The 16,935-nt window shown below is 42.0% G+C and overlaps 1 protein-coding gene across 1 annotated transcript in view; it reads left to right on the top strand.

Annotated features, from left to right (window-relative positions):
- The window catches only part of LOC104510222 (protein cordon-bleu-like), a gene marked incomplete at its 5' end in the record, with an annotated part of 20,114 nt that overhangs the window by 2,337 nt on the left and 842 nt on the right, over nt 1-16,935 (top strand). Inside the window, 3 exons of the mRNA XM_010152395.1 lie at nt 11,214-11,302; nt 12,597-14,611; nt 15,259-15,378. Of these exons, the coding sequence (XP_010150697.1) occupies nt 11,214-11,302; nt 12,597-14,611; nt 15,259-15,378 (2,224 nt within the window). The remainder of the gene's footprint in view (nt 1-11,213; nt 11,303-12,596; nt 14,612-15,258; nt 15,379-16,935) is intronic.

Below are 16,935 nucleotides of genomic sequence, written 5' to 3'. Positions count from 1 at the left end.
AAAGATCATCTAGTTCCAACCCCCCTGCCATGGGCAGGGACACCTTCCACTAGACCAGGTTGCTCAAAGCCTCATCCAGCCTGGCCTTGAACACTTCCAGGGATGGGGCATCCACAGCTTCTCTGGGCAACCTGTTCCAGTGCCTCACCACCCTCTCCGTGAAGAACTTCTTCCTGATATCTAATCTAAACCTCCCCACTTTCAATTTAAACCCATTACCCCTTGTCCTGTCACTACAGGCCCTTGTAAAAAGTCCCCCCCAGCTTCCTTGTAGCCCCTTCAGGTACTGGAAGGTGCAATAAGGTCTCCCCGGAGCCTTCTCTTCTCCAGGCTGAACAAGCCCAACTCTCTCAGCCTGTCCCCATAGCAGAGGTGCTCCAGCCCTCTGAGCATCTGCGTGACCCTCCTCCTGACTCAAATTCCTCAAAATGGGAGCAGTTAAGCAGTGGAAGATGTTGCCCAGAGATGTCAAAGAATCTCCATGACTGGAGGTTCTCAGAACTCAGCCAGGCAAAGCCTTGGGCAGCCTGGTCTGGCTTTGAAATTAGACCTGCTTGGCGCAGGAGGTTGAGCTAGGCTTCCAACGTAATCTTCTTTGTGATTTTATCAGGCCAAATATTCTGCATTTATCTAGTATGTTCATAATTTTAAAAGAGTGGGTTTAGACTGAAATAAGAGACAGTTGTTGTTGTTTGGGAAGTGTAGTTATTTTTCATAAATTCTACTTATTTTTTAGGCTCTGGGACAGCAAGATTGCTTTGGATCAACTTTAGGGTATAACAGAAATTTAACATTTGTGATTTATTTTAATCTTATGTCAGCAACCACTTAAATTGCTACAGTAGCGATGCTGATAGTAATACCTTTTAAACTTCTGTGCTCTGAATATGCCAGTAATATCTGACAGTACATCCAATTCCACTCCTAACCTGTTTGTAAACAAACGAGCTTTGAAAATTGTGCTCTTCTAAATCCTTTTGAGGTCTACTTGCTAAACTTCCAAAAGCCACTTCCTAAGTGTAGAGGGAAGGAAAGGAATGAGGGGTTTTTAAACCTATTTCTATGAAATTCTTGTTTTAGTGGGATGTAAATAACTTCTGTGTACAATTTTGGGTACGGCCAAGTTTGGAGATCATCAGTTTCAACTTCCACTGTCAGAGCAGCTGCCACCCCACTAAGAAAATATGCTGTGAGCTCTGAGGTTAATGTAGCACTTGCGATGAGCAGGTTATTTTTCAGGACCAAAGCAGCCTTCCAAATTCCCAGACAAGTCAAAGTGCAGTTCAGGTGACTAATTGATACCAAACTATACAGAATTTTAAAAGTGTTTCATAAACCACAAAACTTAAAGGAAAATTTTACATAGAGTTTATTCATTCCTTTCTATCTTCTTCTAGTCCATCTACTAGAAGATCAACTAGTTGAGTCCATCAGCTAGATCTGACTCAGTTCTAACAGGAAGATAAGAACAAAGAAGTTTGGAGAAGATGTTGCTGCTGTAAAGTAGCTGATTGGGGTGGTGGTTCGCAGCAGCGAATCAGAGTCCTCCTTGAATTTGGGCTCCACTGAAGCCAGAAATTTTATTTAGTGACTGATTTGGCCGAGGCTCGTGGAAAAAAAGTTAATAAGAATAATGTTAATATTTAGTTTGTCATTTTAAATTGTAAAGCTGCCTAAGGCTTGGGCTTTTCCCCCTGTGAAATAACTAATTCCTAGGAATTTATAATGCTCTATACTAAAATCATTTTATACTCTGTGGGCTGTGAAAAGTACCCTTAAAGTTGAAGTAAATTATTTGTGGAATGTGAAGGGCTGTGAAGAAGGTCCAAGTGGTATTTGCACGTTCACTGTGAAGACCTGCAGTGAAGAGCAGAATCAAGTCTGCAGTTCTTACCTGGGTTTCGGACAGAGGCTTAGCCTGCGCTCCAAGGATTCAAGAGTATTTTGTTATGTTGCTTACTTTGGTTAATTGCATGTTTAGTTTTAAGTTTGTTTTTCTTAGAGTTTCTGGAATTGTTTACTGGGTGGCCTGGGTGGCCTCTGTGTAGTTGAAATGCCTGATAGCATTAGACTATCCCAGCAGGATCTGCACGTCCCCTGTAGTCAGGGCAGGTTGTGAGCATTTAAGGGTACAGTCTTCAACACACAGTAGGTTTGGCTGCACATGGCAGTGTCATAGTATGACCAGGTCAGAAATGGCAGGGACCAAGGGCTCTGCACACACAGAAATGACAGTCATAGCAGAGCCCAAGCCTCGTTCGGTTCCCAGAGCACAGAAACAGAAATTTCTAGAAGAAGGTCCCCAGATTCCAGGATTTCCAAGCTGGGGTCTTTCCTTCATGGTTTTGTTTTCCAGTACCTGGGAGCAACTTGCAAGTGCACTTTGTTTTCCTTTGTTTGTTTTGTTTTGGGATTCCAGTTGGAGCAATCTTAATCCAAATACACATCTAATTAGCCTTTAGAATTTCAAGTCAAATATCAGAACACTCTAGTTCTACCCTTGGCTCTGCCTCTAGCCTGTTAAACCATCTTTGTCTTTCCGCCTCTCATATCCCCTTCAGCCACTGACTTTTTTTTTACAGTAAAAGCCATAATGCAGCTATCATATCTCACGATATGTTTGTACGGTGCCTGGTGGAGCAGAACCCAGACCTCCGCTGAGGTGCCAAGGGCTAACCCCGTATAAATAATTGACTACATGCAACGTTTGGCTGTGACTGTTTTTATATTAACTGCTGACTGAACACTGTACTACAGAGTTCTCTTTCTTCATATCCTTCCTTACGGTTGATTTCTTTGTGCTATGTATCTGTTCACCAAATTTTAATATATAGTGTTAAGTGAGTAACAAGAAAACCACAGAGAAGCTGAAATGTTGCTTATGTAGCAGTAAGTACATCTCATGATCTCACAGTGTTGCAACTCTGTCCTCCCATACCCCCTCCTTTCCCATCCCTCGTATGGTGTCATCACGCAAGCTCCTAGGGGCAGGGATCAGACAATTTTATATGCCCATAAAGCATCATGCACACCTACTGTCTGGAGCTTTATAAATAATTACACATTAAAAATTATGTTAAAATAATATTATTAGGGATGCTCGGTCATGCGCTCAAAGTTAGGTAACATTAACATTAAGGCTGTCTGTGTAACCTTAGATTCCTCCCTTTAACCTTAATTCCCCCTCTTTTGTGCACTATCATGAAGTCTGCAGTTAAAGTGATCATACTCTGTTTTGGTTTATTTTCTTTCTGAGCTTCAAAGCTCGGTTAATGAAGCAGGTATGCCACTGTTCACTCTCAGCTCACATTCTCTTCTGGAGACAGGACTATTTCAATTCCTTTTGCTCCTTTTATCTTACTCGTCACACTGGTACCCATGTGCCATGGGGACCTTACTCTGCACAGTACTCACGTGAGATGAAAAGGTGGCATTGTCCTGTTTCAGAGAACGAGAGCTGATGCGCAGAGAGCCACAGCAGACGAGTGACCAGTTAGACCACACCGGACACTTTATTTCAGGGGACTGAGCGTTGAATAGCATTTCATGTATCAGAATTCAGCTCTCCTTTTCTTCCAAATTCTGTTCTTGGAAGACATTTAACCATTTTGGCTGAAATAAAATAATAGAATTATGGGAATGATACGGTTGTCGCATTTTGACTGCCATCTAGCAACGATTTATAATTTCTCAAAGTTATAAGCAATTGAAATCAGAGTTTCAAAAGGGGATTTAGGAGGGAGTAGTTCGACCAGCCTCTCTCAGAGCAGGAAAAACACTTTAAAATACAAACCCTTTTTTTAATCTTGAAAATATTTTTAAAAATAAAAGTATTTTAAAATGTAAAGGGAACTTGGCAGTTATAAAGCTAAATAAATACAGACTTGCCTGGGACAAAAAAGATAAAATACCTTCCAAAGGTCTGAAAGGGATTTCCCACCCCCACCCCACCCCCTTGGGTTTCTGTTCCAGTAGCCATGAGAGAGGAATATTTTTTCACGTACAGCTAGTGGAGGGCATGAGGTGGGGGTTGGGGAGCCCTCTTGAGATCCGTTCATTCTGTGGATCTGGCCAGGGATAATCCCATTTCCTTCCTTTCTCTTGGGAGAATTTGTTACCTTTGGGTCTGGTTGGGGTAGTTGAAACTACTGGGAGGAGACAGTCCTCTTTGTTACCAACCAGAGGAATACTCGCGGTTTGCTACAAAGCTGTTAGGCTTCTGATGAGTTAGTTTAAAACAAAAGCTTTAAAGGATCGGGGTGGGTGAACTTGTTCTGCTTAATTTTCAGCCCATTCAAATTCAAATGTTACAAGGTTTTGTGTTCCACTTGGGAAAGAGGAGTCTGGTAGCTGGAGACAATTCAGCGATGAAGCTGGTCAGAGGAAGAAAAACTCTAATAGTGAGTGGCAGAAGGCAGGCAAGAAAGAAAGAGAAAAACTAATGAAAAATAGCAGTGTATGTATGTATTATATAAACCTTTCTGTGCACGAACACATTCTGTATACTTACACGTCACTCTTAACTCTCTCTGAGAAATATGGGAAAGTTTTATTCTGGTATTTCCTTGTAGTATAGGTTTTGTTTTAGCTGGGTAGGCACGTGTTTTACTTTTTTGAAAACAGAAACATAGTTTTAAGGGTGAGGAAGGAAGAGAAAGGGTTAAAGCACAGGGAGAACTTCAGGGATGAAAAATTGCTTAATTAAGACCCAGATGTCTGACAGATTTGCAAGTCTCTGCTTCTTACATACTTTTGCTAATTTTCTTCCTTATCTCTGGCTTTCCCTTTCCCCTTGTTGCAGAAAACTCTTTACATTTGGATAGTCTCATGCACTTTTTTGCTGACAGATCTTCATGGAGGGAAAATACTAATGATATTATGGTTAAGTAATGGATATGGTCGTTACAGAGCAAGAATCCAGATTATCCTTTCTGTTAAATTCATCCACTGGAAAAATGCTGTATACTTTGGAGCTGTAGAATATTTTACATGTTAGGAAGTAGCTTGGGTTGCTGAAAGTGTAGTGCTGCCTTCCAGGACAGGCTCTAGTCCCTGCTCTGTTCCTTATTTTTCTGTCTTTACCAAAAGTTATTTAGCCTCACTGTGCCATCTTTTAACTTGCAGTGTTATATTGCACAGGTGATGTGGCTGTATTAGGATTTAAATCATGCTAGTCCTCTTTTCTGTTTCTGGCAATGCCGTCTGCCTGCTGGCTTTCCTGTTGAGAAGCTGTTGCCAGAGGCCCGTGCGAGGAGGGGGGAGTGGGGGCATGCTTCCAGCTGTATAGTAACTGCAAGCTGCTGCTTCTGCACCAGGACCCTGAAACCAACATATGTCAGGGCACTATGGAGGCTTAAATCACCCTGATGTGTAACAAGCTTAGAGATTTCTAGCATTAAAACACAAAATGATACTAAGCAAAAGCATTTTCATTTGCTTTCTGTTTAGATTTTTGACCAGTAACCATGGAGGAGTACTGTAAAAGGACCATAAACCCAGCTGCTGCTGAAAAATTACTTTATTTTCCTCCTCATTTCTATTTGCAGGTTCTCATTTCTAATTGGGTGGTGTTATATCTGAAGACAGCACTGGACCCATGCATTCTAGGAAGGAAAATGGTTTAATTCAATCTCTGATGATTTTTATTCAGCGCAGATCTAAATGCAGTCTACAGACCTTTATAAGTTTGATGCAGTCCCACAGAACTAGAAAGAGAACACAAACTGAAAAACATGGAATGGAAATGATACCTGTACCTTGCTCTCAAAAAGTGTGTGCAGCTTTTCTTTGATTGCTCATTGAAGAACATAGAAAGCAAGCTTTTCTGGCATTCAGCGGAATATGACCGTGTGCTTTTTTCCTTTTCCTAGTTGCCTTCCACTTTCAGAAATCTTGCATCAAAGACAAATGATGACTTTGCTACCTAACCAGTCCTAAGTTGGTTGTTCAGTCTACACATTTTGCATTTTAACAGATCATTTGAACATTAAAAAACTTCATGCTCAAGTCCACAGGAGGCAGCAGAAATGGAAAATATCGCTGGTTAGGTCACACTTTAGGTGACCAGAAAGTCCACCACTAACTCTAGTCGCTTTCCTGCTGCTGTTATATTCCTTACTCGGAAGGAAATAGAAAACGTCATCTAGCCTAAGAAGTGCAGAGACTGGAAAAGTGGTTCTTAAGATTTTGTGAACTATTGGATAATGCGGAAAACAGTTACCTCCACTTTTGAAGAGTACTTTGCTGCATCACTCTCAAAAACAGATAACACCCTGAGTTTACTTAGTGCCATCTTTCTGACCTGGGTGAATTGAAAGGGGTATTTAAAAAACTTCAGCCATACTTTCTATGACTTAAAATCATTCAGCATCAGGCTCTTTAACACCTACCTTGATATATACCTGAGGTAGAACCAGTTCTTTTTCTGGCATTTGTGTAAGAGGAGAATATTGAGGCTTCGTTTTGAAGGGGACAAATTTGGATACATACTGATGGGTCAGAGTAATACCCCAGTATCGGACTGAGAAGACTGTCCGAGCTGGGAAAGGAGCCCCCATGCTCTAGAGCTCAGTCTGGAGTAACCGTATCAGCTCTCCATGTCAGTCAGTCCCTGTTAGCTGCCTAAGATGCATGAGAACCTGAATGTTCAATGTCCACTGAACTGCCTCATGGCAGTCCCTACGTGTGCTGCTGCATGGTGTGCCTGTCTGTATTTGACTCTGTGATTTGCAGTGGCTCTGTCTTCCCTCCCCAGCTAGTAACAGATTGACAGGAGCCATGTTCTCAAGTCTTTTGATACAGCAAAAATGATGCAAAACAAGTGCGTCTTTCACATCACATTCAGTTACCCTGCGAGATGTCTACTGCCGTTCCTTCCCGCCTGCTGCCACTCCAGCAGCATGTGGGTCTCCCTTTCTTCCATATTATGTCTACCAGCCCCAGACAGGTATCTTGAATACCCTGCAGCATTTCAAATGGCACCAGGTGCCCGAGTTCAGATCACGGAATCTCCTCCTCAGTCCCTTCTCTGCAGTTCACATAGGTCTGTGGTATATTTAACAGTTGTGGTGGGAGTTGTGGTCTCTACCTCTGGTACCATACGTCAGGCTCACCAGGACTCCTGAGAACTGCTCAGAGGGACTCAGGTCAGTTTTGTCATTTGCAGGTAAATCTGCTCTAAGTATAAGAAAATAGAAGCTTCTGTCACTGCAAATCCATTGCCTTACTACTGGTTTGAGTTTCTATTTAATGCAGCATTTCCAGCTAGGTGTATCAGAGATTCTTCTCTCTTTCTTAGAATGTAAACTGTGTCATAAATGTCGGTATCCCATGGAACTAATTTGATGAAGCGCTGCTGTAGGTTTCATTTTGTCTCCGACTGTGCAAATGACTGCTGAGGAGTAATTACGCATTGTAGCCCGAGCTCGGTGGAATACTGAAGGCTGTAGTTTAGTAGTCACTTTGCCCCATTCTGTGCTCGTGCACAAATCCCGGCTAATCTGCAGAAGTAAAAAGTGCACAGGCTTCCAGGAACCACGCACATTTGCTGTTTTGAGCTCAGGCTAAATGCACACCAGTGTTGTATTTTTGGTGCCTCTCGTTTTACCAGAAAGGCAGCACAAAGGTTATCAAGTTCTTCCCTAAGTAAAAAAAAAGTGTGTGTGAGAAAATACCACTGGTAATGTTTACCCAGAATGTAAAACATGGTATCGGAATAAGTCATATTATTCTTGGATTCCGGCCAAAACAGAGCTGTCAACAAAAGAAAAGTGTATAGGGTTAGAAGGGAAGAAGGCTCTGACAAAAAAAAATTAGAGGCCCTTTTGTTTTCCTTTCCCAAATACAGTTGTGAGAAAGAATCGTCTTAGGCGTATTTATATATCATGTGAGCCACTGGAAACAACCAGATCTTCACCACACAAAACACGTATCACATTTTAAATTCCCAATGGTAAGAATTTTAAGAGGAGCCTTGTGATAAATCTATACCTTCTGGTTTGCTTTGTAGGTGAGTTTGGAGATGAATTGAACAATAGCTCTTTCAGGAATTTGGAAATGCAAAAGAAAAGATCTGCCTTTTCTGAAACTCCCTCTGTAAGAGCAAATAAGAATCCTTTCATTTTCACTGCATTGTTCTCTTTCCTTCAGAAAAATTCTGTGAATTGGATATTGTTATCCCAGTTGTCTAGATAAGGAGATTGAAGCAGAGATTGAGAGGCAAATTATGTACAGTCACTGTATAAGTGCACAGAGGATAATGAAAGAGACCTCTGCTGACTGTTGTGCCCATCAAGGAGAAGATAATTTTGCTATAAGGAGTCACTGAAAGATTCCCATTGATTGACGTGAGAAAAGAGCTGGTCAGTGCAGTGGACTTACACTGCATGTTTGGAAACCAGAAATCCCTGTTCCAGCCCCAAATATATTTTCCCAGGTAAATTGCCCATAAAATTCTCAAGCCAATAGTTCCTTTTACTTCCTAGAGGAAGCCCAGCATGGACAACTTCAGTAATACAGATTTTGGCTGTGTTGTAAAACAGAAAGATACGATCAGGTACCAAAAAGGTGGTGAGCTGGCACAGCCTTTGTGAAATTAGGTCTTCTTCTTGGATAGATACAAACTTCCACATTTTTCTTCCACGTGTTTGGAGACAACTTCTCCACAGTAGCTTAGAGGAGTCTCAGCGTGTGTCAGTAATTTGCTTCCAGCTGTATACAACTATCCCACAAGACCGGCTTTGTACAGAAGAAAGCAGTATTTGCCTTCCACGCTGGATAGACCCGTTGCTTAGCCGGTGCACAGTTTGAATAGTTTTCCCTACGAAGATGCTGTCTCTGAGCTTGCAAGTAAATTGTTTTAAAAGGCACTCAGAGGAGAGCAAGGTGGTTTGGTTTTTGTGTGTGCTTTGGGGCACAGTAGGACTGCCGTTTTACAGTGCCAGGTGCCTCTGCTGGCGACTTCATAGAATCACAGACTGGTTTGGGTTGGAAGGGACCTTAAAGATCATCTAGTTCCCACCCCCCTGCCATGGGCAGGGACACCTTCCACTAGACCAGGTTGCTCAAAGCCTCATCCAGCCTGGCCTTGAACACTTGCAGGCGTGGGGAATCCACAGCTTCTCTGGGCAACCTGTTCCAGTGCCTCCCCACCCTCTCTGTAAAGAACTTCTTCCTGATATCTAATCTAAACCTCCCACTTTGAATTTAAACCCGTTACCCCTTGCCCTGTCACTACAGGCCCTTGTAAAAAGTCCCCCCCAGCTTCCTTGTAGCCCCTTCAGGTACTGGAAGGTGCTATAAGGTCTCCCCGGAGCCTTCTCTTCTCCAGGCTGAACAAGCCCAACTCTCTCAGCCTGTCCCCATAGCAGAGGTGCTCCAGCCCTCTGAGCATCTTCGTGGCCTCCTCTGGACTCGCTCCAACCGGTCTATATCCTTCTGATGTTTGGCTGGTTTGTTCTACCTTTCTCTTAATCCATGGAGGGAAAACTCAGTTTACCATTATTCTTGCAGTGTGGCATCATCGCTTCACTCTGGCTTCTGGGGATGTTCAGGGCCTCTGAAAGCTCAGATCAATGGCAGATGTTGGAAGAAACTATTCCAGTCACAGAGTACTGTGTCTCTTCCTCTGTATTCAATCAACCAATACAGATTTGTCTTAGATTCCAGTTTAAGAAACCACTTAGGCACATTGCTTTACCATCTTGAATTCCTCCCATTTGTATGTTGACATACATGAGGATGAGTATGTGAAAAAAGTTTTGGAAGGCTTCCTTGCAGTTGTGTTTTGCTGTTTTCATTGATCCCACATATATGAACTCAGCTTTGTAGGTACAAGGCGGTTTAGATGCGAATAGAAGAATCAGGCTCCAAGACTACTATGAAAAACAAAGGAATGAGAGGTGAATGTGAAAGGAAAGGAGGGAGGGAGGAAGAAAGAGAAGAGAAAGAAGAGGTTAAATAAAATAAAATATAAAATAAAATACCTGATGCTTCAACATGTGCTTTCAGTTGCTCCTGGTATGAGCAAGGGAAAAATCGAACAATAAAATAGCAAAAAAGGAAGCTACATTGTTACATATAATTTAAATCAATGTCAGGAAACTTCCCTGAATTTTTATTCAGATAATTATCTTAAAGGGCAGCAGAAAAAATGACATTTTTCAGGCAGTGTTCAGTACACTTCCAAAAAAATATGTCATCTGTTACTGTAGCTGTGCTATTAAGGGTTTGATCTTGAAAAGGACAAATCTGCTTCACCTGACCAGAGCTGGTTTAGGTGTGGCTAGAATGGAAAATCATTATTTCAATAGCTAATCACAAGGGCAAAACTTAGATACAGTGTCACAGACAACAGTATCTTAAATTCAGGCAAGGAACAAGTAGCTGGAAAAAATGAATTGTCCAATCCTAACTTCAATTATTTAAATAGAAAAGCTCTGCTGGTCAAGATTTCCTGAGAAACAGAAGGTCTGTGGTGTAACAGGTTGCCATGCGTATTATTTTAATTTTAGTTATTTTTTTGTTAGGATTTTTCTGGATTTCATCTTCTGTTTCTTTTTCTTTTTTTTTTCTTTTCTTTTTATTAAGCCAAAACAACACTTGGCACTCATTCTGATTCCAGGCTTGTTTTAGATCACTGTACAACTTCATCAAAAAACATGGAGTTATTTTTCTAGCAAAATCGGGCCCCTTGATATGTTTCATTAGAAACAGCTCTCAAGGGATTAGTTTCTCTTTCCTCCTCCCCTCCCTCCCCTCAGGATGCAGAGGTATTGTCTAGCAGTACTGAGCTCTATTTATCTTACACTGCCATGCAACTTTTATTTAATTAAGGTGCAAGATATATTGGCGCGGTGGGGGTGCACAGGATGGCTAGTGGTCTGCTTTAAAAGTATATGGATATGCCAGACCTTTGCCTTGGCACACGCTGCTTTTCTACAGCCCGGCTGAAATGTCCACCTTGCAGCGAAGCCTGTCTTTGTGACCCTAATCTGATGGCCAGCACACTGGGTATCCTCCGGCACCACGGCGAGCCACCCTAGTTGTGGATGTGGTGGTGTGTCGCTAAGGCTGCGTGTTTTTCGTACTTTGGGGGTTGAGTTTCAGAACCCCAGTGGAACCGAAGGGGCTGAAATGATAGCGTATTTCAGAGCGATAGGGCAAACTGAAAAAAAGGGGGAGAACCAACCTTTTTCTCCCCTTTCATTTAACAGGAAAGATGAAGAAATGGCTAAGCATGAGGATGTATTCATTGCAGCACAACTCCAGCAGACTTTGGCTGGCCTGGATGAAGATTTAGAAGGTAGGGAGTTGTGTTAACTCTAAAGTACAAAGAGAGAGGCATAGCCAGGGGATGCAGAGTCACACTGTACTGAGACACCTGCATGTTTCTCACTAAGATCACTGGGAACAGCTCACTGGTCTGAGGCAAAATGTGGTCAACCCAAAGTGGCTGCTCTCCCTTTGCTTCTGGGGCAGGCACTCTTTATTGACCCCCTTTCCTTCTGGGGCAGCCACTCTTTATTGACGCACACTTTGCATTTTTCAAGCTACTTATTGGGTTGTCATTGTATTTACAAAAAAAAAAAAAAGCCATGAACAGTAATTTATGGACACATTTTGTGGGCCAAATCTGGTATAATTTCATTTGCTGCAGTGAAACTGAATCAGTTGTGAATTTAACTCTGTGTTTGATGAACAATGCCTCTGTTTTGCATTTTATCATAATGAAGTGGAGAAGGAGGGGGATGTTTTTGTACCCAGTGCCTGCTCTGTGTCAGCAGATGTATTTTAAAGTTAAAAATAAAAAAAAAAAAAAGAAAAGAAAGAGTGGAAAGAGATAAAATGTCATATGGTGCTCCTTTTCTTCCTACTGTGAATAAAAATCTTTCTGTGTTAATGGTTTGTCACCAAATGATGTTGAATACTTTTTTAAAACTTTCCGTCTTTATTTCAGTACTTCTGCAGTGGACTCGATTCTGTTTTAATTTCCGAGAGTTCTCTAACACTGCAATTTCTTAGCTTCTGTGTTGTAACCCTTGATTTATCCCAGCAAATTTGAGAGGAGAGTTAAGCTTCTTGCACAATGAGGCTTCTGGAGTCACTGGTAATGAAGGGTGAGAAGAATGGAGAAAAAGTACAAGTACTGTTTCTTTGTTTGCTTGCTCAAGGAAATCCTTCAGCTGGGCTGTTATTACTAACCAGGTCTGGGAAACATAATTTGGAGTTGCTCGCTGTTTCTCAGAAATGTTTCTCCTTTGGAGTCATGTGGTGAAATGTTTATCACTGAGAGAAGTTAGTCAAAGATAAGCTATGAACAATAGATTAAATTCTGCTTTCAGCTGCATTTGTATGTTTCCCACTGGCTGAAGCAGGAGGACTGCAGGAATACTTGGCTGATCCTAATCAGCAGCCAGACAATAAAAAGAACCCAGATCTCTCCTTTTTTTTTTGTAATACAGGCATAAATATATCCCTGTTAGTTTTAGTGTAACTAAAATATCTGATCCGCTTAAGCTTGAGCTGGCTGTTTGCGTAATTTAAAGTCGTATTGCCTAAATACTGCCTGTATGTAATGTTGTATGTATATTTTTCAGCAGTGGATGGTATAAGTAACTCTGAGTACATCAATGAAGCGTCAAGCCTACATGTAAGAGAAGCTGCGGCTGCCGAAGATGTTACTATTTCTGTTCCAGTAACAGTTATAGATGATGCTTCAGAAGTTAGCACCTCCAACTTAGCTGGAAATCAGGAGACAGAGGCAAGGGTTTCACAAAATATCTCAGCTGACTCAGTTAATACAGGAAACTTTACAAATAAAACCCGTGCAGGTTCCTTTGATAAGGGACACACAGATGGTGGAGCTGTATGCATATCCAAAGACCTAATACATCAGCAACCCTCTGAAAATGAATTCAGTCACTTGCCTGTGGAACAGAGGAGAGATATGTTTGAATCTCTCACATCCTCCTTTGAAAAAAGAAGTGAAAAGAATTTGAGACTGGAAGCCCCCCCAAAACATGGTATGAAGTCTGAGGAATGTAAATCTAAGCTGACTCCATCTCACTCCAAGGCCACAGCTGAAATCAGTGCAGCAAAAGAGAAGATAAATCCATTTAATGAATGTAGTAACAGGGAAAGATGTCTGAAAAAAAGTAAATCAGAATTAGAAATCAAATGGCCACCAGCAAAAAAAATTGAAGCGGAAGAAGTCCCATCAACACCCACATGGTGTCACCGTGCCCAGAATTCAGGAACAAATTATGAACCTAAAATGGGTTTGACGACCTTTAAAGTTGTCCCTCCAAAACCTGAAGTAAAGCATTCTGATAGAGGAGTTTCACTCTCCACTGGTGCCATTAAGATCGATGAACTAGGGAACCTTATAGGCCCAAACACTGGTGTCAGTAGGCATATACCAGGTACTTCTACTGATGAAAGTGAGGAAATTCATCTTGGGAAAGTGAAGGCATTCTGGAGGTCAACTTCGATGGAAAAGCAAAGTGATGACTCTGCTGAGCATCTTCCTAAAAAGTCAGCAGTCACCGCAAACTCTAAGCCCTTTACTATAAAGCATGAACGCAAACCTGTCTGTCTGGCAGCTCCAAAACCTGTAGCTCCACAAACTGTTCCTACCCAGGTAGCTGAGAGGCAGTCCGAGAATGAAGGGACCAAACCACCTATTCCAGTTACGCAGTCTCAGGCAACACCATCAGTGGCCCCAGCCATTAATAAGGACAAGGTGGAGCTTCCCTTTCTGAAGCCACATAGGAGAACTTCAAGTCAGTATGTTGCCTCTGCCATTGCCAGACACATCAACGTAACTACCTTTAAGTCTGACTCTGTGGAATATCCTGAGAAAGATGAAAATAAGCAAGGGGCAGGAGAGGTTAAAACTGAAGCAGCAGTTTCACCAAAAAGATGTATTATTGTGGCCAAATACAGTCCCGTGGAAACAGAATCGGCAGAAACAAGGGAGACGCTTGCAAATATTTTTACTTGCAGTCAAAAAGCATCCCGCAGGTTTACACCTGGTGATAATTCTGGCGTGGAAAACAAAGTAGTTAACATCAGGGCACCAAATCAAGCAACTCCTGTGAGTTTCTATAAAAAGAATGCCAGTGTCCCACTTACTAAATCCTCTTCAAAGGATAACAACAGTGCAGAAGATGATCATGGTTTAAACAGCAAACAGAGTGTGGCAGAGAAAAAGATGCATCTTTTGTTTGACCAGAAATGTGAGACTTCGGGCCATAGTAATTCAGCCTCATCTCTCAAGTCTCCTGATCTCCCAGGAGTCCCATCCTCTTTCAGCTCATCTTCGCGAGTCGCTAAGTGGCCTCCCGTTAACAGCCTGCAAGTTGGTTCACCTAAAGCTTCACCCGAGCTAAATGGTGCGGCAGCATATGCAGAGTCAGAACAGGAGGAGAAACCTGATGATTCGGATAACAATGCTGTCAGTGAACTGGATGTTAATGTGCAGACCAATATCTTTGGACCAAAGAAGAAGTTCAAACCTATTGTCCAAAAACCAGTTCCAAAAGACACTTCACTGCACAGTGCCCTGATGGAAGCCATTCAAACAGGAGGGGGAAAGGAGAAACTCAGGAAGGTAAAGTGGAGGCTTTTTTTAACCTGTTCAGAGGGCAGAGCTTTGTGTTCACCCTGTCAGACACCAGAGGTTTTAGAACCGGTACAGTTGCTGGTGAGCTGGAGTACACAAGGCATTTGAAAAATTTGTAATGGCAAAATACAGACCAAGCCACTGCTTATTCTGCACATCCTGTGTACTGTGCAACACTGCTGCTGCTGCACCAGCTAGAAAAGACAGAGGGTGCAGAGATACAGCGTAAGGGAGAGGTAATTGAGGTTAGGCCAAGAGCCATGCTGGCTGAATGATAGATTTCAGTGTGTTATGTAAAAACAGGAACACACAGCATGCAGAAAACTTGTAAACACCTGCAATGAAAGAAAACTGCATTTTGTATTGCTGAGTGATACTAGTTTACACTGAGGTCAGTCTCAGGGGATACAAGACTGCTTCTGTGAGCACAGTGTTACTATCTGCACATATCCTCACCATTCAGTGTGAGTTAGGGTTGGAAAAGCGGGCCCAAAAGAAAGGAAACTAATCAGGCTGATTAGTTTCCATAGCTTGCGTTCCGGTACAAGTGCCAAAAATGTTTTTAATAGCGTTTCCAAACTATCTTTAAGTAAATACCTAATGACAACGTGAGGTTTATCCCTTTCATACTCTAGGTTTCAGACAGCGTACTACATGGCAGTCACAGGAAACCCTCGTACACTGAGCCGGAGAACGAGCGCTCAGCCCTACTAGCAGCAATTAGAGGCCACAGTGGTACCTCAAAGCTGAGAAAGGTAAGAAATCAAGGTGGTTAAGTGATCTTTTCAGTGCGGTCTGTTCCTGCTGGGTGTTTTGAATAAACCCAGGCATGCCAGAGACTAAATGTTGTGTTGCAAAGAGAGAAGTTGAGGGGGAAATAAAATGATGTAAGACCGGATCTGACTTAGGCAGACAGCATAGTGGGTCCGGTCCTATCGTCAGCTATAAAACTTAACACTCTCTCAGTCTGAGAAAGAAACACATAGAAATCCAGACAAATTACAGGGAGTAATGTTCATCATTTTCACACTTAGGTGGGGTTTTTTTATACTTTTTGGTACCCTTTTTTGCAGTTAGATTAATATATTTGCTTTTCCTGCTGTGGGCATCTAGTCCCCGTTACCTGAAAACATGGCAAGGCTACTTCATGCATGCTGTTTATCTGCTGACAGGAGGTGGTACACACAATGCTGATGGAATGTCATCTTTCACCACAGCAGGACGATTCCTTCTGTCTGAAAGACTTACTTAATCTTTAAAACATCTCTTATTCCTGATAGCCAAAACCTGCGTTGTTCTAGCTTTAGTTTTTGCTCTGTTCACTAATCCAGCCAAGGATGCATATTTGGCAAGGGGGTTCCCATTTCCCTCATGCAGTGAATCAGGCCGTTAGCACGTATCCAGATAGCTGGCAGTAGGTAGAAAGAATCTCTTGCCTGTGTTAGGCAATTACTTCATCCCTCAAATCTCTTACTGCCCTTGCTGCAGGTAGGGTGCAGCTTCCTCTGAGCCTGAGAGCAGGACGTGCTAGGGAGCAGCCGTCTGCATACATGTTTTAACTGCATTTGGCATTCATTGGGAGTAAATGTAGATTTGTATAAAAGAGGCTCTGACAATGAGGCGGTGGTGCTTTTATCACAGAGACTTTTTGGAATACTTTCCTCCAGCAGAGAAGCTTTTGCCATCATTTTAAAGGAAGTTGCCTAGAAACCGTACGCTTCTTTTTCACACTGTGTCACCTGTGCTAGTTACAGCACCATGTCTCTGTGTGTACAGGGTGAGCTATAGATGTGCTGTGATGAAAGGGCTGTCCTTTCATGTTATCTAAAGTGTCCGTGTTTTACCTGACATGACATTATTCCCATATATTATGTGTGTGTGTACAGTAAAGGAACAGAATATAGGAGCTCTCTGAATGTGGATTATTTAATGGGAGATGAATCCTTTCATTTTTCACTAGAGAAGTTTTGTGCCTCAGTTTCTCTGGAAAGGAGTGCTAATTCAGCTGCTTGAAAACCTCCCATTAGGCACATGATTTCCTAATAATCACCAAATCATTATAATTACTGACCATTTATTGTGATTATTACTAGTAATGTTGTTAGTGGCAAAAATATTTGTTGAGACACTTGTTGGAAAAGCTGGTTTTGTCTGAAAGATTGCCTCCTCCCCCTATTTAAAGCAGGATGAATTTCCAAGCTGGCAATTTGTGGAGAAATTTTAGTTTCAGAAATTCCAGAGAAACATGCTCAGAAGAGAAATCAATTGATTTTGTTCTCAGTGCTTTCACGTAGTTCTCTCTGGTTATATAT

The sequence above is a fragment of the Eurypyga helias genome, unplaced genomic scaffold, assembly GCF_000690775.1.
Source record: "Eurypyga helias isolate BGI_N326 unplaced genomic scaffold, ASM69077v1 scaffold11785, whole genome shotgun sequence".
NCBI lineage: Eukaryota > Metazoa > Chordata > Aves > Eurypygiformes > Eurypygidae > Eurypyga > Eurypyga helias.
This window is presented reverse-complemented; position numbering and strand designations above follow the sequence as displayed.